The sequence below is a fragment of the Musca vetustissima genome, unplaced genomic scaffold (assembly GCF_032173495.1).
Source record: "Musca vetustissima isolate MV318-11 ecotype Yass unplaced genomic scaffold, APGP_CSIRO_Mvet_v1 utg60343, whole genome shotgun sequence".
In the NCBI taxonomy this organism is placed as follows: Eukaryota; Metazoa; Arthropoda; class Insecta; order Diptera; family Muscidae; genus Musca; species Musca vetustissima.
In genome coordinates, this window is record NW_026885669.1 from 45,163 (window position 1) to 67,083 (window position 21,921).

Below are 21,921 nucleotides of genomic sequence, written 5' to 3' on the forward strand. Positions count from 1 at the left end.
TTAAGCGATTATTAATGTGGTTTTCGTGCTCAAAGGAGTACAACGAGTGTTCTTCTAGGACTGACGGACTCCATTAGAAGACATTTTAATGAACGTAATCTTACACATTTAAATTCCATGGACCTTGAGAAAGCGTTTGATAGAGTGGATCATTTAAAGTTATTGAAAAAGCTTAGTGATATATACCACTTTCAAGATTCAGCATGTCATTTGGTCTCTTCTTATTTGTTGCATAGGAAGCAATGTGTTAGTGTTGGTGGATCAACTTCTAATATATTGAATGTTAAGAGTGGAATACCCCAAGGTTCCGTACTTGGGCCGCTACTTTTTACGATGTTTATTAACAATTTGACTTCAAGTATAGGTGACTTTTGTTCAGCGTATCAGTTTGCGGATGACGTCCAGCTGTTATTCACGGGTCAAGTGTCTAATATGGATGTTTTGCAATCTAAAATTGATTATACACTTTCTTTAGTGAGTAGTTGGATGACTCAAAATAAGTTGGGCATAAATACGTCGAAAACTAAGTCTCTGCTATTCTCCTCTCATTCTATTGACCTTAAATACGAGGGGGTCGAAATACAAATTGTTGGCGTTTTAGAAATTCTTGGTGTACTTATTGATGATAAGCTGTCATTTACATCGCATATCGATAGAGTGGTTTCTCGGACTAATATTGCATTGCGAAGGCTTTATAGCTGCGACCTAGTCCTTCCTCAGCATATAAAGGGAAAAATGGTTCATGCGCTTGTACTACCAAACATTCTGTATTGTTTGGAAGTTTACTCCGCAGCATTCAATAGAGCAGTTAGATATGTATATTCTGTTGGGATCTTTTCCCATATTTCTCCCTTTGTAGAACGTTTTATTTGCTGTCCCTTTAACAGATTCGTTGATATTCGATGTCTATTATTATTTTATAAAGTGTATAAATCGCAATGTCCTCTATTTTTGGCAAGTATATTTAATTTTTCGCGCTTTTCTAGGAATACGAAATTAATTATACCCCGTTTAGATCTTCACATGGACAAGTTATTCCTTGTCCGAGTTTCTCGTTTATTCAATACACTCCCTAATCAACTTAAATTTTTTAATATAAAGCCTCGGTCTAATGTTTAGCGATAGCCCAATTTAATTAAATCTCGTTTGAGTAGTCGCTACGGTAATCATATATTTAATAAAACCAGCATATGTTACAATTAATTTTTATTTTAGACTTCTACAGTCTCTTAAATTTGGTGTTTTTAGTAGTTCTCTCCGAAGATGTTCATAAAAAGTACATATTCATATTATGTTTAAATTAGATTTTAACAGCCTCTTAAAGGAGGTATTTTCTGAGTAGTTCTCCCCTGAGGAACACGTAAAATGTAAATATTTTTATAATATGTTTAGCTATATTTTTTTCATACGTTTAATTTAGTTCAATTAAATTTAATTTATTTGCATAAAATTTGTCATTGGAGCATATTGTATTAGATTTTGGCCGAATGGCTTTTCAATACAAAATAAAGAACAAATAAAAATAATCGGTCCACTGTATTTGCTACCTCCCCCACAAAATGTCAAAATTGTACTGAAAATGTATTTTATAAGCACCCTTATTACGGTAGGCGTAGTACAGCAGCTGTCGTAGGCGTAGTCCTTATGAATAATGAGAAATTCAATAAAAAAAAATATAATGTAACAGTTAATCAGCAAATATTGTAAAAATGCAATTTTAAGAATTTTTTCTATTTTTTTAGTTGTGGTTAATAACAAATTTGGCGTATTGTAACGACTTTCATAATACCGATTTGTCGTATATGTGCGACAGGCCACCGACAACGCCAACCGTAATAAGGATTAATATTATGGGAACAGAGCATCCGATTCAAAACGAACTTTATACAATTTAATATTTTAACCATACCTGTATATTGTTGGGAGATGTGCCTTATCGGTCCACTCCTTCTAGTAACTCCCCCATAGAGAGTAAAAAATATGAAAAAATTTTCATAAACGGTCAAAATTGGAAAGGGTTTAAATCTCATATGAAGCGAACGAAATATCAAATTTTGTACATAGGAATATTTTTAACTAGATCGAATCCGAAGATGGGACCCATCGGTTCACTTATTTTACAGCGAATAATATAGGCTGATGGTATATATCTGACGGCAACTCCGAATGAACCTTTTCTTTTTTTTAATATTCTATTTTTTTCTCAAAGGTGGAACCTTTTTTATACATAAATATGTATGTGATTAATTGAGAAACCAATGAGATTTCCTACTGCAGAACTACTTGACATTTACACACGTTATTATCATTTTTTCACATAATTAATTGTTTAATATTGTATGATAATTTAAAACGTGTCAAAGTCGGTCCTTTTTATGATATAGATTTTGAATATTGTGAAATTGATAAGCGCACACTGATAGATAAAATCAAAACAAAAGTGGACCAATTAAAAACAAATTTTAACGGAATTTTTCCAATTTTCATTAATTTAAATGTTCTAATCCAATCGATCCATTATCATTGATAATATGAAATGATGGTACGCAACAAAACCTTTTTATGACGTAATGGATATTTAACGATAATGTTGATGATTCAATGTTACCTACATTCTCAAGAACTGACTAATTTTTTATTAATATTTAACCTTGTACCATTCATATTTTATTTTATTTTTTTACTTAACATCATTTACAGATGCAAAGTTCTTATTGTTGGTGGTGGTTCAGGAGGCTGTGCCTTGGCTGCCAAATTATCATCGAAATTGGGCAAAAATAGTGTTATCGTTGTAGATCCAGCTGATGTAGGTTATTTTATTTTAATAAAATATATAAATATCTTTCTAACTCCATTCCATTTCAATTTTTTTTAGAAACATTATTATCAACCCATGTTCACATTGATTGGTGGCGGTATGAAAACTGTGGAACAAAGTTACAAACCCATGGCTAAGGTATTGCCCAAAAATATTGAATGGATTAAGGAAAAGGCCGAACATTTCGATCCCAATAATAATACAGTGACAACATCTTCGGGTCACGAAATTAAATACGATATGTTGTTGCTGGCAGCTGGTCTGCAATTAAACTACAATAAGGTACACAAAAAATTAATTTCCTTTTTATCTACGATGTAACAAATGACTTTTATTCTCCCAACATCAGATTCCAGGTCTGTTGGATGCCTTGGCCATACCAAACGGCAAGGTGTGTTCGATTTATTCACCATTATATGTTGACAGAACCTATAATTGTTTGCGCAACATTGAAGAGGGTAATGCCATATTTACTTTCCCCAGTTCACCCGTTAAATGTCCCGGTGCACCACAGAAAATTGTCTACATTTCTGAACATTATTTCCGTAAGGTTAGTTTCGGTGTAGTAAGTCCACAAAGAGAACTTTAATCATTTTGATATTTTTTTCTTTTCTATTTTCTAGATGAACAAACGTAATAAAATCAATGTTACCTACAACACAGCTCTTCCCGTTATCTTTGGCGTTAAACATTATGCCGATGCCTTGTGGCCAATTGTCAAGAAGCGTAACATTCAAGTTAATACTCGTCGCAACTTGATTGAAATTAAACCAGAAAGTGATATTGCCATTTTTGAAAATCTTGATAAACCTGAAGAGAAATTCGAAGAAAAGGTATGATGCACAAGCAGAGATTTTTTTTCTTCCTTAAAAAGCAATTTTGATTTAGGAAAAAAGTCTAACTGTACGCAACTTTTAAGATATCGTATTAATAAAAAATAGCACTTCATCTGATTAGAATTTTTAGACGTAAATATGTATCCGCATCTGCGGATTTGTATACCTCATGCCGCATCAACTAATTTGTTTATACCAAATCCTTCTCAGACAATTTGGAGTCGATTTATAGTTCGTCCGTCTGTCTGGCTGGCGCCCACGAGAACTCTGGAAGGAAGCGACTGATTTTATCCATATTTACACATTATAATATTTTTTCGAGGTGGGAAATATCGGTCCAATTATTCCGGTATCCTCTCACAAAAAGGTAAAAATATTACTGAAAATTTATTTATTAATATAATGCGAACAGAGTAATAATGTTTGAAGTTGGGGTTAATGGGATACCCCCTCTAGTCCACCACCCCCATTAAATGGTCAACTTTTTTAAACTCGTATAAACGAACGGAATATGCATTTTCATACAAACTAGGCATATCTTAGTCCACTCGTTCGGGTCCCGTCCTTTAAGCGAGTAAAGTATCCAATTTCATCCAAACATTTTAAATTATAATATTTTTACCAACATAGATGAAATACGAATATGACATCCATCGGTCCATTGATTCTGTTACCTCCCGCCCAAAATTTTGAAAATGTGTAAATAAAATATTTATTGAATGGAGTGTACAATTTCATCCACAATTTGCACATAGTAGATCAAATCAGAAGATGGTGCAATCCCTCTGGTACCTCCCCGTAAATGGTATCATTTTTGGACTATGTGCTTTCATCTAAACTTTGCACATCGTAATATTTTACCAAGCCTAGATCAATACCAAATATTGGACCCATCGGTTCAACACTTCTGGTACATCATTGTCAAATTTTGAAAAACCTGTATCCGATTTTGATGCATCGATTGCACATCGTAATACTTTTACCAAACCTACATTAATATCGAAGATGGGGTTTTTAGGTTAACTTCTCGTGAAACCTTTCCACTACCACTAAGGATTGAAACCCAATCCTTCAGCTGCAATTTTTCTGCATGAAGAAATTACTCCTGAATTGTGTCCTCAGTAGGATAAAATGTCTTTTCGAATTATTGGTTACTAAGAAACATATATTTATATAAATAAATCTTATTAAATTCAGAGAAATATATTTTATAAACATTTTTATTCTCTGTTACTACAATAACGGTGTATTTTCAATTTCGTCCTTAGTATTCAATGCTGCATGTCGTTCCACCAATGAGCACACCAACTGAATTGGCCAACTGCAAAGAATTGGTAAACGAAGCTGGTTTTGTCGATGTCAACAAGGACACAATGCAACATGTAAAATACTCAAATGTTTTTGCCATTGGTGATTGTTCGGCCTCTCCCAACTCCAAGACAGCGGCTGCAGCAGGTATGTGTATAAATATAATTAAAATAATAAATAAAAAAATCTCTAAAATCTCAATTTTTACAGCTGCCCAATCACCCGTTGTCTTCAACAATATGATGGCTGTGATGAAGGGTAAAGATTGTAACAAAGTCTATGATGGTTATGCCTCTTGCCCCCTGGTAACTGGTTATAAAACATGTATATTGGCTGAATTCGATTACAATTTGCAACCATTGGAAACATTCCCAGTTCCACAGAATAAGGAACGTTATAGTATGTTCTACATGAAAAAGGATATGATGCCGATACTTTATTGGCATATTATGTTGAATGGCTATTGGAATGGTCCGGCATTGATGCGTAATATGTTGTCCGTCTTTAAATTTGGCAAAAACTAAACATCCCTTAAAGTATTCTAACAAATTCACATATCACTATAAACGTTTATTTATTAATGATTGTCCTCCCAAAAAAGTTTTTTTTTTAAATAAAATTTAATGATATTTTTAAATTTGAAATTGAGTAATAGTAATATTTTTTATTCTTAAATATCTCTTTTCTGTTGTAGAACTTTTGTATTGGTCTTGGGAAATGATTATGTATTGTGTACTTGTGGCTTCTTTATATATATTTTCAATACCAATCATTCTAGGAGTAATAACAATGTCAGTACAAAATTTCAAAGCTCTATCACAAATATTGCAATCAGTATCGCGCTTTAAAAAGACAGACGGACAAGCATAAATCGACATAGAATTTTATTCTGATCAAGAATATATATTTTATGGGATCTCCGGTGAATATTTCGATGTGTTGCAAACGGAATGACAAATTTAATATACAGTCCATACATAAAAACATTTCGTCGGCGGCCTAAAAGTATGCAATAATTTTCGACGACAAATCATCGAAAGAGACTAGTAGTTTTCGTAAAGAAAAATCTTTAACAACTGTTCCCAAAACTGTTTTGCGAGAACATATACCATATATATATATACTTCCGATCCATTGGTATTATTTTGAGTGTAATAAGATTGCAAATAAAATAGTATGAGGTATTGGAGTTGATGTGAGAGTAAAGATAAGACAGAATAAGTGCTCAAACATCTTGGATCCATCTTCACATAATTTACAATTATCAATATCATATTTTATTGTTCCGCAAATGCATACCTTTCAATTCAAAAACCTGATTTAAATTAGTTCCTTCCTTTCCTTCTGAGTGAACCATCAGATGTCCTAACCGTCGTAGATGACTGACTATGTCGATGTCCGTGTATAGCTGCTATAGCTCGTGGTTCATTCGACGCCGATATTCATCGTTGACGCAGATTGGCCCGTAGGTCTTTCGGAGAATTTTTCTCTCAAACACTCCAAGAGCTACCTCATTTACTTCTGATCCATCGTACAACTCTTTAATTTTTGTATTAGAATGAAAATACAATATATTTATTTAATAAGAAATAAAAAAACAAATTAAAAAAATCTAGTCAAATTTGTTCATAATTAATTATACAAAACAAACAAAACATAAAATAATCTCAGTGTACACATAAAAAACTAAAATTGTCATACAAAATATTTTTGTAATTTTTCATTTTACTAATTAGAATCGTAAGTGCATTTATATTCGTTGTGCAGCGTATATCGTTTCTATTCTTTCTTTGTTTTCTTCTTGTAAACACAGGCGGCCAAAAATACCGATGAACTTAAAAATGTTGATATCAGGAAATTCGATAACAACATCCAATCATGAGATTGCACGTAGACAGTATAGATGCGAGCTGCAAGAAAGAAAAAACAAAAAAAAAACATAATTATGAGATTTTCGGATGTGTATGACAAAACTATAGGCATCTGTATGTAATTACTTACTCATATTGGTGAAGGCTGATAAGGCCCATGTGGTGCGGCTAACTGAGCTGGCATCTTTTGAACGCAAGATAGCGATCAATTGTAATACTTTACTTGTTGCTCCGATTGGTGTACAGAAAGGCTAAAAGGTTAAATTTTTGTTTTAATTAAAATACTGTGTATGGTGGATTTTTGTACTGCTTAGATTAGAAGTCTGTCATAAAAATTCACAAAAAATAAAAAAAAGATTTTAAAAATATTACATGAATTTAAAACACGTATGACTTTTTTCTTCATTTACTTAACAAATTAAATATATGTACATATTTTTTTTCAAAATCCTCTATGAAATAATTTTCTTGACAGACTGTACCGAGAACGTGTGTTTATTTATGCATGGGTATGTGCAAATTTAAATTATACTTACACGAATTGTTTAAATGATTGTGAAATGAAAAAGGCATGCAATTTCTATATTGTAATGAGTTATGTTAGAGAGCAAAATTCAGTAAAGGTTAGACAATTTTCACTGTTTAATATTTTTTTACGACAAACATTCATACACACAACAAGCAACACTTAGATATTTCAATAGTTGAGGTCATCATTTGTACACACAAGAAGTTCTCTAGAAATTTTAATATGGCGAAGTAACATTAAATCATATTCCAATGTTTTAATATTTAATACTTAATATCCACATGTACCCTCCCAAAAATAATTTGGATTTTAATAATACCCATCTGTGATGGGGGTACCAGGAGAAATGCCCTAAAGAAATCAAATACTTCATTCAATTTAAAAATATTTACATCCGACGACGATAGTGAAGTCTATCATAGTTTTAAGTAAACTTGACACTAGTTTATTTGTAAGCGATTTTGTCACTTCATTCTGTATAATTAATGTCATTAATTTCAAAATTGTTTGTAGATTATCCTGAAGATGCAATTTAAAACAATTGCGAAATATTGATCCTGAAAAATAAAAAAGACCTCAAGCTCGAAAAAAAAAATATTGTTTTATTATATAAGAATCAAAAGGTCGAACAAAACAACACAGAACAAATTTAAAAATATTTAAATTTTATGGGGGAGTTACCAGAAGCAGTACATCGATGGAAACCATTTTTGGACTTGATCTTGATTTGACAAAAATATTACGGTGTACAAAATGTTGATCAAAGTGGTCAGTCGATTCCTTTGATATTGAATTTGTAATTATTACAAATTTGGAGCCATTTTTAGACATGATGTTCGTAGATCCCATCTTCGGACGTTATCTAGGCTTGATAAAACTATTAGCATGATTAATCAATGGAACAACTCTTACACTCCAATCGCTTGTTGTGAAATGTATTAATTTTTAAAATTCAATTTAGGGGTAAGCAGATATTCTCTATCTTCAACATTAATTGAAGGGCACCCACCCACCATTCTCGATTTGAAATTTAGACAATTTTCAACCGGCTGGCAAATGAGCATACTTGTAACTTTGCATACATGTATTTATAGATCTCAAGAAGAAGAAAATAAATTGACAAACTGTTGTTGTAGTCTTATTTATTTATTTTTTGTAATCTCTCGGATGTTCCAATCACTGGAACATTCGAATCTCAAAACTCCAATGCAATTAGAAAGACTACATATCTTACTCTGTTATAAACTAGAATTATTGACTACGAACAAGGTCTGTGACATTTACATTAAAAAGAAAATAGAGGACAGAAACCTTGTTACCCGATTTCGATGCGACTTATTTTCTAGGAGCGGTGACAGATTCCTTCTCTACATTTGTTTCGGTAAGTGGTTAATGTCTCCTAGCAAAGCAAATCTATTTTGAGAGATGACTTGATTTGATCCTGATGGCACTTCCGATGCTTGACATATTCTTGGTCGTTTGGATTGAGAACGATTTAAACAGTGCCCTTTGCTTTTGAATTGGCATTGATATTCCTAGACTTCGATGAATTTTGGGTTACAACATTTACAATTGATTCCTCTGGAAAAGAGCCTTCTGACGATTTTTGGAGTCCCATAGATTTTCGTGTATCCCCTGCTTTGTCAGATGGTACACTTTCAGATAAAACGCGTTCTTGCGCCGACTTCGGACTTTTCAAATTGTTAATTATAGGCAAACACAAAAAATACGTCTGTTCAGTTTGAAAATAAAATTGAGAATCCGAAAATTAACAAAATGGGGGATATAGGAAAATTATTTTTTTGGCCAATTTTCGAAAAAAAAACAATCTGAAAAATGAGGAATTTTATCGATCGACTAAATGTATCCTAGTTCATAACATAGCTATTTAGGTCCAGAATAACATGTTAACATTTGGAACGGATTGGATTATTCGTTTTTGAGAAAATCTTGTTTAAATTCTGAGAATTTTTTTCACTTGAAATTATAAAGGGACATTCTTAAGAACCTATAGATTCAAATTAAATCAAAATAAAAAAATCAATTTTTTGAAACCGAAAGAGAATAGACGAACAGTGGAAAATCGTATCAAAATTGTCTAAAACGGATTTTATCCAATGAAACTTGAGTCCTAAAACTAAAAATTTTTATATGATTTCAAAAATATATAAAAATAGTAAAATAGATTTAATATTTTATGTAATCAAAAATCCGCATAGAGAAATAATTGTAATAATTTTATAGCTATACCCTTGTAATAAATATATCATCCCTACTTCTAGTTTCTTTAGATTTTTTTTTATAATTTTTGTCTCTCTTAAATCTTCAAATAAACCTGAAAATGAAATGTCTCTTATTTGATGTCTTAAGGGCCGGCTTCTTGTGTGTGTGTTTTTTTAAGGGTGCTAAGTTGCTCACAAAATTTGATACCGGTTCGACTGCTTTCGTATAACAAAACAATCAATTATAAATAGAATTAATTTAATAGATATATAGATAATTTTATACGTATGGATAGTAAAATTAATTATGTTAAGAACGAATTAAATAAAATTACAAATGTTAATGTAAATCACATTAAGTATCGATATTGTAATCTATATAATTTTTAGCCTAATCCACTAATGCACAAAATAGTACGATAGCGGTGATTGCTAAACACATATTCTCTTTTTGTCTCTTTTCGTCAGTCATTTTTGATGATTATCCCTCAGTTACGCTCTCACACACTTACTCTCAATTTAGTTCTGTTCAACTCTGGCCTAATCACAATCAAAACATTTTGTCAAAATTGTGCAAATTATCTCGTTTAGTTGACCCGTTGTTGTGTTTTTTATTTAATGTGATTTTTGCCTAATTAATTATATTTAAATTTCCGCATTATGCCAATATATACATACATTAATTCATACACACACAAACCATTTCTTTTTATACTCCACATAACAAAAAATATACTAATTACAAACTTTATCAAACAACAACTGAGTAGTCAGTTTTCTATTGAAAAACTTGTGAACGGTTGTGTCCACATTTAAAAATAAATACAACAAAATCATAGAAACAACAACAAATAAAACGTTATCAATTTTTAGGTGACAGTGAAAATCACAACCACAATATGATTAATTGAATTTCATAGTTCATTGCCAATATGTAAAATGGTAGGTAATTGATGAAAAAAAAACACAAAAATAAAATTGAAAAAAAGACAACCAAAAAAAATGTTCACTTACCACTAAAAATTGTAGAATAACCAATGGGAATAGCCTCAAATAGATAAGTACAGCTATGATGACATATAAAACAGCAACAATTTTTGTTCGAAGTCCAAGTAGATTTTGATATTTAAATGCAAAATATATGAGAACATATTCTTGCAATAATAAAATGGGATATTCCATGTAGGATAAAAACTCATAACGATTTGTATAGTTGTAGGACATCATAACTGTATAGCTGAAAAGTTCTAGACATAATCCAAGAATACTAATGCCTGGAAAAAATGAAATTTCATTATTGGCATTTTTATTGTTAAATTAATTAGCATGTTTCAAAGGAATTTTAAGGGTTTAAATGAAAGATATTTTGCGGATGAATATGTTGAAAATTTAACAGATTTTAAATAATATAATCCATAATTGTGTTAAAGTAGATGTTCGGAGTATTCCCTTAGTTGTAATGAGAAAAACCATTTAGTTTTTTATACAAATCAATCCTCAAAATATTAAATCCTTATTAGAGCTTACCTTTCGAAGATTTATTTTCACGTATTGTATTGATTTGAGGTACTTTGATAAACAGGCATGATGACACCGTGATTAAACTCAATAAATCGGCAATTACTAAAACAATTCCTCTATCTAAATATTTTAGAACCGCTTCGTGAATATCATCGAAAGAATCCATTTTTATCTGCAAATTGTAGTAAATAAAATTTAAAACATTTTTGTCTCAATAAGTGTAACTGAATCAATTTGAGTTGATGATATCGTTAAAGCACAACAACGACAACAAAATATAATATTTAAAATTACTTACCTAATACAAACGGCAATAAATAATGGCACAAAATTGATTCACAGTTTCACCCCTTTGTCGTGTTGTTTAACCTCACCAGCTGCAGCAGCACCGTAGATATTAACAGGTGCCTTGTATAGAATTTGTTTATTAGATTTATTAGCAATTAATTATACGCATCCTAGTACATATATTCACAATATATACATATATATATAGACACTTAATATAGCATACGGTCTATACGTATAAATAAACACTAACTAAATCAACTCAACACATAAACTAACTAGGCCGCCGTCATGCAGAATTTGTAGCCGTGTTAATTTTGACGGCGTCCACTAGTTTTTGTTGATCATATGGTCGAGTAGGCGACTACAAATCGAATTTGTACTAATCAGTGTAGTTATTATAAAGTAGATGCCACTGTAATTTATTACAAGAAACATGAGATTTCATATGTCACAAATGAAACTATTGTTACGATTTTGGATTTTAGTTAAATCCCGTGTAGACGTTGTTTTATTTCCCGATACAATTCGTACCAAATAAAACGCGGGTTCTTTCTGATTACGATTATTACAATGATTTTATTCACACAACTTTACTTTGCACTTTACTTTACACGACGGTTTCAATTCGCGATCTGATTCACAACTACTCACTGCCTTTCCATTCCCTCTATTTATATGAGCCCTGCCTGTCGCTACAGAAGTTTCTAGACGATCTGGTAACACCTAGATCACGAACAATCTACCAATGCAACAAACTCATTGAGTAACAATAACAACAACAAACTTACTGGGTGAACAATAACAACAACAAACTTGAGTAAACAAACTTACAATAACAACAACACATATACAGGCGAGGGAATAACAAAGAAAGAGGAATGACGTTTAACAAGAATTGTACGACAATAACAAAATAGAAAATGAAAGAGGAAATGGAAGGATGTAGAAAAATCTATACAGTGGTTGTTGTTGTGAAGTTATTCAAATAAACTGCGTAGTAGAAATTTACGTTACAATTCAAATTCTTAAATTAACGGAATTCATCTAAATTAACTTAAATCTAAAGTTATATTCGTAACATTGCCCCCCGCTTAAGCCTGTTCGTCCCGAATAGGCACAGTTCCCGTTCCGTAGGGGGTCAGCCGCTCCAAATGTACAACTTTCATCTTCGACCTGGGACTGTCGCTCCTCTGGATGCGATAAACGACGTCATTTATTTTCGTGACAATCTTGTAGGGTCCTTCCCAGTGCGTTTGCAATTTGGGGCATAGTCCTTTCTTTCGTTGTGGGTTGAACAATAGTACCAGTTGCCCTTCTTGAAACCCATCGGTATTTGCCGCTCGATCGTACCTTGCCTTCATGCGGTTGCTAACCATTTTTATTCGATGTCGGACTGCATCGTGGACTTTACTAAAAGAGTTTTGGCTGTCTTCATCTTGGTTCACATCGTCGTTTGGGGTAGCGCCGAATATCAAATCGCCAGGTAGCTTTAATTCATTTCCGAACAGAACTTTGGCTGGGGTCCGGGATGTGGAATCATGAATGGCCGATCTATAAGCCAATAAAAACTTTGGAATATGCTCATCCCAGTCTCGTTGGCCACTGTCCACCACTTTCCGTAGATGTTCTTCAAGGGTGCGATTGAATCTTTCCACCATGCCATCTGATTGTGGATGTAGGGGCGTCGTTCTGGTTTTCTTAATTCCGTAGGAGTCACACATTTCCTTGAAGATCGCTGATTCAAAATTCCTACCTTGATCGGAATGAACCTCAGATGGAACACCATAGCGACAAATCCAATTTTTGCTGAACACATCCACAATTGTCCTGGCTTCTTGATTTGGGATAGCATAAACCTCCGGCCATTTACTGAAGTAATCCATGACCACTAAGACATACCGGTTCCCAGAGTCGCTTGTGGGGAACGGTCCAGCTACATCCATTGCGATTCTTTCAAAAGGGGCTCCTGAATTATACTGCTGCATGTAGCCTCGACTCTTCCGTGTTGGACCTTTAGCTCTTTTGCACCTTTCACAATTGGCGATCCAGTCGGCAATGGATTTTTGACAGCCGACCCAGTAGAATCTCTGCTTTACCTTTTCAGCCGTCTTTGCTATGCCAAGATGTCCTCCACTTGGCCCATCGTGAAACTCCGACAAGACATCTCTTATTTTGGAGTCTGGGACGACGATCAAGTTCCGGTGAGATTTACCGTCCTCACTTTCCCATTTGCGATATAGGCAGCCATCTTTTATAAGTAGGCTGTCCCACTGGGCCCAATAAGATTTTAAAAGAGGGCTTTCGGAGGTAATTTCTTTGCGACTAGGTCGCTTGCCCGTTTCTATGGCCGAAATTACTTTGCCCAGAATGGGATCTCTTCGTTGTTCCGTCGACCAATCTTCTCCCGACTCAAACTGCAATCGTCGGACATCCACGATATTCTCTTTGCACTCAGCCTTTGAGCAGTGGCTGTATTCTACCTTGCATGGCCGACGAGACAGGGCATCAGCATTACATTTTTTTCCGCCTTCTCTGTGCTCGATTCTGTTTAACGGTGACTCATTGGTGGACTGTTGAGCCATTCTTCTACCATCTTTCGTTGGGGGTGGTGACGATGACCTGGATCGTTTGCGCTTAGCTCTGCATTCGCGCGCAATATGACCTGCTTTATCGCAGTTGTAGCATCTCACCCTGTGCTTAGTCATCCCTACAAACTTTGTTTCTTCTATTACCCGCCTCATGGCGTCCTTGATCAAGTTAACGAGAGATTTGTGTTCGCAACATTCGGTCTCCAGTTGGCTAATCTTGTGGGTCTGGGGCTTAACAATCATTCTTGCCGTCTCTTGGGCAAGGGCGAACGACACTGTTTCGGCAAATGACGCTTTTGGTGACGCATATGTTGCACATTTAATCTCAGGGTCACGTATGCCATTCACAAAGGTTTCGATTTTCATACGGTCCAGCAATGGGTGATTCTCTCCTGGATACGCCATTAGCACCAAACGTTCCACCTCAGCTGCAAAGTCTTGTAGCGTCTCGTTTGCCCTCTGTACTTTTCCCCTTAGTTCCATAAGGTAGATGTTTTGTTTATGTTCGCCACCGTACTTACGTTCCAGTGCAGCAATAACATCTTCATAGTTGCTTCTAGAAGCGACAGGAATACTCTGTATAACATCCGCAGCACTGCCCTTCAATGCCAGAAGTAGTGCAACCGCTTTGTCGCTGTCGTTCCACGAATTTCTAGAAGCCACTGTCTCGAACTGTAACTTGAAAACATTGAATGACGTAGAGCCGTCGAATACAGGAGGTTTGATTTTTAGTGTGTTATCAGGAGCTCGCACCGGACCACCTTTAATTTCCAGTTCCGAAATTTTCTTCTCCAGATTCGTAAACCTGTGGTCGTGGGCCAGAAATTTCTCGTCAACCGACTGCACTTTCTTATCCAAATCTTTAATTTGGACCTCCACGGTTTCCACTCTCCTTCCAATAACTTCTGTAATGTACTCGAGTTTCTCGTTCGTTATTCTCGAATTTTCTTCGAACATTCGTCTCGTGTTTTCTTCTAACTTTCTGGAATTCTCTTCGCTCCTTCTGAAATTTTCCTCAAACATTTTGGCCAGCATTTCTCTGAAATCGTCACCCCTGGCAGCTACTGACGAGACTTCCCCACCGTTGGATTCGCCCATTTCCGATAAATCCACTTCATCCTTACTGTCAAACTCATATGTATCGATGTTCATACCACGGCGCTCGAACTCATCCAACAGACGTTTTTGTAGCTCAGCCTTGTTGCCAGTAGAGGACAATTCCAATTTATTCAGCTCCTTCTTCAAGTCTTCCACTCGTAGATCCTTAAACTTCATCGTAGTATTATCGTAATCCCACTTCTGACACCAATTGTTACGTTCTTGGGTTTTACTAAATCCCGTGTAGACGTTGTTTTATTTCCCGATACAATTCGTACCAAATAAAACGCGGGTTCTTTCTGATTACGATTATTACAATGATTTTATTCACACAACTTTACTTTGCACTTTACTTTACACGACGGTTTCAATTCGCGATCTGATTCACAACTACTCACTGCCTTTCCATTCCCTCTATTTATATGAGCCCTGCCTGTCGCTACAGAAGTTTCTAGACGATCTGGTAACACCTAGATCACGAACAATCTACCAATGCAACAAACTCATTGAGTAACAATAACAACAACAAACTTACTGGGTGAACAATAACAACAACAAACTTGAGTAAACAAACTTACAATAACAACAACACATATACAGGCGAGGGAATAACAAAGAAAGAGGAATGACGTTTAACAAGAATTGTACGACAATAACAAAATAGAAAATGAAAGAGGAAATGGAAGGATGTAGAAAAATCTATACAGTGGTTGTTGTTGTGAAGTTATTCAAATAAACTGCGTAGTAGAAATTTACGTTACAATTCAAATTCTTAAATTAACGGAATTCATCTAAATTAACTTAAATCTAAAGTTATATTCGTAACACTATTTTTACACAGCATAATTCAAAATTTAGAAAAAATCAGAGATTTTTTCATAATTATTTTTGGTTTTTTGTTCCATGTTTGTTTTGGATCATTATTGAATAGGAAATGTTCATACCCAAATTGTCAATATTGGTACACTTTTTAGGATAGTTTATATATAAAGGTACCTCCAAACTTTTGTAACTCATAGTTTTATGAAAGTTTTTCAACAAAATTGGATTTTAGTGGATGTTTTGTGTTCTCCTTGCGTAGCAAAAATTCCAACCAAAAAGTATCAATATTGGTCCACAATTAAGGGTGGTATCCATGGTACAATTATTCAAGGTAGCCCATAGCAACCGTTAAATTACAATTTTTTCATACTGTGGCTTGTTATGCCAAAGTCATATACAAAATTTGTGACTGTGTGTGTAATGTATTGAAAAATATAATCGAAAATCGATTTGTTTGAAGATGAATTTTACAACAACCACAACAACCACATGAAAATTTGTTGTTGTAAGTTATATTAGTGTCAACGTCATTTGTCAGAAAAATATAAACAAACTAACAAATTATATTTATTTTGAAAATGAAATATTTTCGAATCCTCAAAATAAAATTTGAAAACCATGAATGAAATTGCCACTTATATTCGTAACACACTTGAAAATGCAGGGAATAGCGAGTTATTCCACGAAGAAAGATTTGCTTGCTTAATCATTCCCAGCAGGCAGATTGAGAAAATTGAATATGGGAGCACATTTAATAAAGAACAATTTCAAATTGTTGCATTCCCATTTTTCCTGTTGGGTGATTTTTAAAAACATAATTTGTCAAATTCGTATTGACACTAGTATTACGTTGGAATCAAATCAGCTGGGATTTGCTGTTACCTTTTATAATTAGGTGTGTATGGTTACTTTTCCAGTAACATTTATTCAATATGTTCTAGTTCGGAGAGTAAGCCTTTTTACTCTCTTTTGCGATAATACTGAGAAAAGTAAACAGACAACATTTAGTAAGATTTAGCAAATAAACAGCTGATTCAAGAGAACATTTGATTTGCGCCAAAATAAACAACAAACAAAGGACACACAATTATTTGTATTGCATTTAATATTAAAAATAAAATGAACAATAAAAGAAAAACAGATTTTGGAATTTTCCCCGGGAACATTTAAGCTTCCTGCCTCAATACATTGCCCTCTATCTGGAACTTGCCTAAAAACATATAGTTAGTTTCTAATTTAATGAAACTTTGCATTACTTACGAATTTTCTTCCTTTTCTGTAATTTTTATACAACTTAACTTCAAATTGAACTTTGCAAATTAAAAACATTATTTTGCAAAATCTTACTGAATAAAATTTTTTTCAGTAAACTCCAGTAAGTTTGTTGTTGTTGAACTGTCAAACTTGCTCTCTCACTTGACTCTCTTTTACTGGATTTTTAGGTAAACAGACAACATTTAGTAACATTTGGTAACAATTGTTACCAAATACCGAGTAAACAGACAGAGCTATTGTACCATGCAATTGACTATTAATTATTAAGATTATTATTCATATGATCTTCATAAAATCTTCTCACAGTTATGATGGCGAAGGATACTCCTTTTCTTTTAGTTGCGTCTTTGTGGATGACGTTTTTCGTGCTTTAGGTGCTGTTAAGTCCAATGAATTGGTTCTGACGGGATTCCAGTTAAAATTTAATTTTTTTCCTTATTTATCTTTTTACCAACAACTTACCCTTCTTGTTGGAAGCTTGCAAAGGTTGTGCCTATTTCGAAAAGTAAGGCCCCTTTTTGTATGGACAACTTGCGTCCATAGAGTTAACTATTCTTTTTTATGAAAAAGCTGAAAAATAATTTTATGTTCAATGACACTGCTGTTAGTTGATTTGTTCGTATATATCGCAACGCTCTCAGTTTGTTCAATTTAATGGAAGTTTTTCTGTTGAAAGGATGATAAATAGTGGTGTTCCCCAGGGTTCTGTTTTGGGTCCCCTATTTTTTATATTTTATATGAATGACTTCCGCGGATGAATGAAATGCCCCAGCTCAAAAGGCATATAAAAATGAGCCTACTGATGGTTCCCGTAGAAGGGGAAGGCCACGAATTAGATGGAAAGACCAAGTAGAAAACAACATCTTGGAACGTGGTCTTCCAAATTAGTGGAATTGCGCACAAGACCGACGCGCTTGGAAATCTTTTTTAAGCTCGGCTTATGGAACAACCGTTCTGTAACAAGCCAGCTAAGTAAGTAAGTAATATGAATGACTTGCCAAGTTGCATTGCTTGCGAAAATTGTTTCCCATTTTTGTATGCTAATGACATGCATTTGTTTTTCAGAAACAGCAGTATTGTTGATTTGGAATCTGACGTAGATAATAACCTTTCAGATATAAGCAATTGGCTTGATTTAAAAAAATGTTCTGTTAATGTTGATAAATCTAGGTCTATGTTATTTAAACCAGTGAGGAGTTCATGAAATGAAATGTTTAGGCAAACGTCTTACCTTTGCTCTGCTGATATCTTCCATAAACTATTGTATTGAAATTGTTTCCGGTACCAGTTTTTTTTAATTTGGAGAAAATTGAGAGGTTGTATAATATGATATTGCGTTTTGTTTATAAGTTGAATCGACATGACCACGTTTCAACTTATTCAGTGTTTTTTTCTGGGTGTACCATTTGATATATATATATATATATATATATTGTTACGAATATAACTTTAGATTTAAGTTAATTTAGATGAATTCCGTTAATTTAAGAATTTGAATTGTAACGTAAATTTCTACTACGCAGTTTATTTGAATAACTTCACAACAACAACCACTGTATAGATTTTTCTACATCCTTCCATTTCCTCTTTCATTTTCTATTTTGTTATTGTCGTACAATTCTTGTTAAACGTCATTCCTCTTTCTTTGTTATTCCCTCGCCTGTATATGTGTTGTTGTTATTCCTCTTTCTTTGTTATTCCCTCGCCTGTATATGTGTTGTTGTTATTCCTCTTTCTTTGTTATTCCCTCGCCTGTATGTGTTGTTGTTATTGTAAGTTTGTTTACTCAAGTTTGTTGTTATTGTTCACTCAGTAAGTTTGTTGTTGTTATTGTTACTCAATGTGTTTGTTGCATTGGTAGATTGTTCGTGATCTAGGTGTTACCAGATCGTCTAGAAACTTCTGTAGCGACAGGCAGGGCTCATATAAATAGAGGGAATGGAAAGGCAGTGAGTCAGTTGTGAATCAGATCGCGAATTGAAACCGTCGTGTAAAGTAAAGTGCAAAGTAAAGTTGTGTGAATAAAATCATTGTAATAATCGTAATCAGAAAGAACCCGCGTTTTATTTGGTACGAATTGTATCGGGAAATAAAACAACGTCTACACGGGATTTAGTAAAATCCAAGAACGTAACAATTGGTGTCGGAAGTGAGATTACGATAATACTACGATGAAGTTTAAGGATCTACGAGTGGAAGACTTGAAGAAGGAGCTCAATAAATTGGAATTGTCCTCTACTGGCAACAAGGCTGAACTACAAAAACGTTTGTTGGATGAGTTCGAGCGCCGTGGTATGAACATCGATACATATGAGTTTGACAGTAAGGATGAAGTGGATTTATCGGAAATGGGCGAATCCAACGGTGGGGAAGTCTCGTCAGTAGCTGCCAGGGTTGACGATTTAAGAGAAATGCTGGCTAGAATGTTCGAAGAGAATGCCAGAAAGTTTGAGGAAAATTCCAGAAGGAGCGAAGAGAATTCCAGAAAGTTAGAAGAAAACACGAGACGAATGTTCGAAGAGAATTCCAGAAAGTTAGATGAACTCAAGGCAGAGAATTGTAGAATGTTTGACGAAAATTCGAGAGTAATGAACGAGAAACTCGAAAACATTACAGAAGTTATTGGAAGGAGAGTGGAAACCGTGGAGATCCAAATTAAAGAGTTGGATAAGAAAGTGCAGTCGGTTGACGAGAAGATTCTGTCTGTGGATGAGAAATTTCTGGCCCACGACCACAGGTTTACGAATCTGGAGAAGAAAATGTCGGAACTGGAAATCAAAGGTGGTCCGGTGCGAGTTCCTGATAACACACTAAAAATAAAACCTCCTGTATTCGACGGCTCTACGTCATTCAATGTTTTCAAGTTACAGTTCGAGACAGTGGCTTCTAGAAATTCGTGGAACGACAGCGACAAAGCGGTTGCATTACTTCTGGCATTGAAGGGCAGTGCTGCTGATGTTATACAGAGTATTCCTGTCGCTTCTAGGAATAACTATGAAGATGTTATTGCTGCACTGGAACGTAAGTACGGTGGCGAACATAAACAAAACATCTACCTTATGGAACTAAGGGGAAAAGTACAGAGGGCAAACGAGACGTTACAAGACTTTGCAGCTGAGGTGGAACGTTTGGTGCTAATGGCGTATCCAGGAGAGAATCACCCATTGCTGGACCGTATGAAAATCGAAACCTTTGTGAATGGCATACGTGACCCTGAGATTAAATGTGCAATATATGCGTCACCAAAAGCGTCGTTTGCCGAAACTGTGTCGTTTGCCCTTGCCCAAGAGACGGCAAGAATAATTGTTAAGCCCCAGACCCACAAGATTCGCCAACTGGAGACCGAAGATTGCGAACCCAAATCTCTCGTTAACTCGATCAAGGACGCCATGAAGCAGGTAATAGAAGAAACAAAGTTAGTAGGGATGACTAAGCCCAGGGTTAGATGCTACAACTGCGATAAAGCAGGTCATATTGCGCGCGAATGCAGAGCTAGGCGCAAACGATCCAGGTCATCGTCACCACCTCCAACGAAAGATGGTAGACGAATGGCTCAACAGTCCACCAATGAGTCACCGTTAAACTAAATCGAGCCAGTCCAGCGGGGCATGAACTGGCTCCCATCGACGATGGCCCCACAATCTCCATAGCAATAGTACAACAGAAAAGTCACAACCTAACAACAACTGGGTACATCAATGGTGACAAGCGAGTTCTGACGTTAGATACTGGCGCATCAAAGTCCATCATAAGGTCAGATCTGGTAAAGGGAAACATAACGCAACTTAATGGAGTCAGACTGCGCACAGCAACGGGGGAACCCGCGGCCGTACACGGCAAGATTACCCTGAGACTAACTATTGCCAATAAATCGGTGAATTACGATTTTATAGTTGCCGATATCGTAGACGAAGTGATAATAGGCGCAGATTTTATGATTGCCTTCGGTATCAATCTGGATATGAAAGAGCGTGTGATGACCTGGTCTAACGTCGAAATTCCGTTAAACGTGGGCTACGATGAAACTGCACCCATTAGACGTCTGACTACGGACCATCCAGAGATAATACCGCCCTGTGCCGAAGCAATAATATGGGTACCAATGAATGGAGATTGTGGAGCCGAGAAGTTGTGGGTGGTGGAACCAGCAGAAAACAGATACAGTAACATCCTAATAGCGAATGCCCTGGTGAAAAGCAACGAGGACGGATTGATTCCTGTTAGAGTTTTGAACCTGTCAAACAAGCAAGAGCAAATTTGCCAATTTTCCGAAGTTGGACAATGCACACCAGCTGAAGCTGTAGTTAATTTGGAAACTAGCACCGAAAAGCCAGCAGCCATGGAGAAGAAGCACCTCGACGGCTACATAAAAGAGTGGACACACCAATTATCACCTTCCGAGAGGAACAAGGCTAAGCAGCTATTATGGAAATATGCCTCTACCTTTGCGTTGACAAAAGAGCACCAAGGAAGAACATCAGTGGTGAAGCATGAAATCAATACAGCAGACGCGCGACCCATTAAACAGCCTCCAAGAAGTGTTCCCCTGGCCAAAAGAGACGAGGTCCAGAAGCTGATAAGTGAAATGGAAAAGAGTGGTGTAATAGAACCATCGTCAAGTCCATGGTGCTCCCCAGTGGTCTTGGTCAAGAAGAAAGACGGAAGCACCCGGTTTTGTGTGGACTACCGAAAGTTAAATGATGTCACCAAGAAAGACAGCTATCCGCTCCCAAGAATCGACG

The 21,921-nt window shown here is 35.2% G+C and overlaps 2 protein-coding genes across 2 annotated transcripts; one reads left to right on the forward strand and one right to left on the reverse strand.

The window, feature by feature from the left end:
- Positions 1-2,587: 2,587 nt before the first annotated feature.
- LOC133332894 (sulfide:quinone oxidoreductase, mitochondrial-like) lies at positions 2,588-5,501 on the forward strand. The gene is made up of 6 exons (XM_061541262.1): positions 2,588-2,806; positions 2,876-3,100; positions 3,168-3,368; positions 3,442-3,651; positions 4,923-5,109; positions 5,173-5,501. The coding sequence occupies exons 1-6, from the start codon at positions 2,588-2,590 to the stop codon at positions 5,484-5,486; spliced, it is 1,356 nt and encodes a 451-aa protein (XP_061397246.1). The 3' UTR covers positions 5,487-5,501.
- Positions 5,502-6,738: 1,237 nt separating this feature from the next.
- On the reverse strand, positions 6,739-11,273 carry LOC133332895 (solute carrier family 66 member 3-like). Its single transcript, XM_061541263.1, has 4 exons — positions 11,112-11,273; positions 10,599-10,858; positions 6,964-7,084; positions 6,739-6,872 (listed from the first exon to the last, which is right to left on the reverse strand). Exons 1-4 carry the CDS (start codon positions 11,269-11,271, stop codon positions 6,742-6,744), a joined length of 672 nt encoding a protein of 223 aa, XP_061397247.1. The 5' UTR covers positions 11,272-11,273; the 3' UTR covers positions 6,739-6,741.
- Between the last annotated feature and the right edge of the window lie 10,648 nt (positions 11,274-21,921).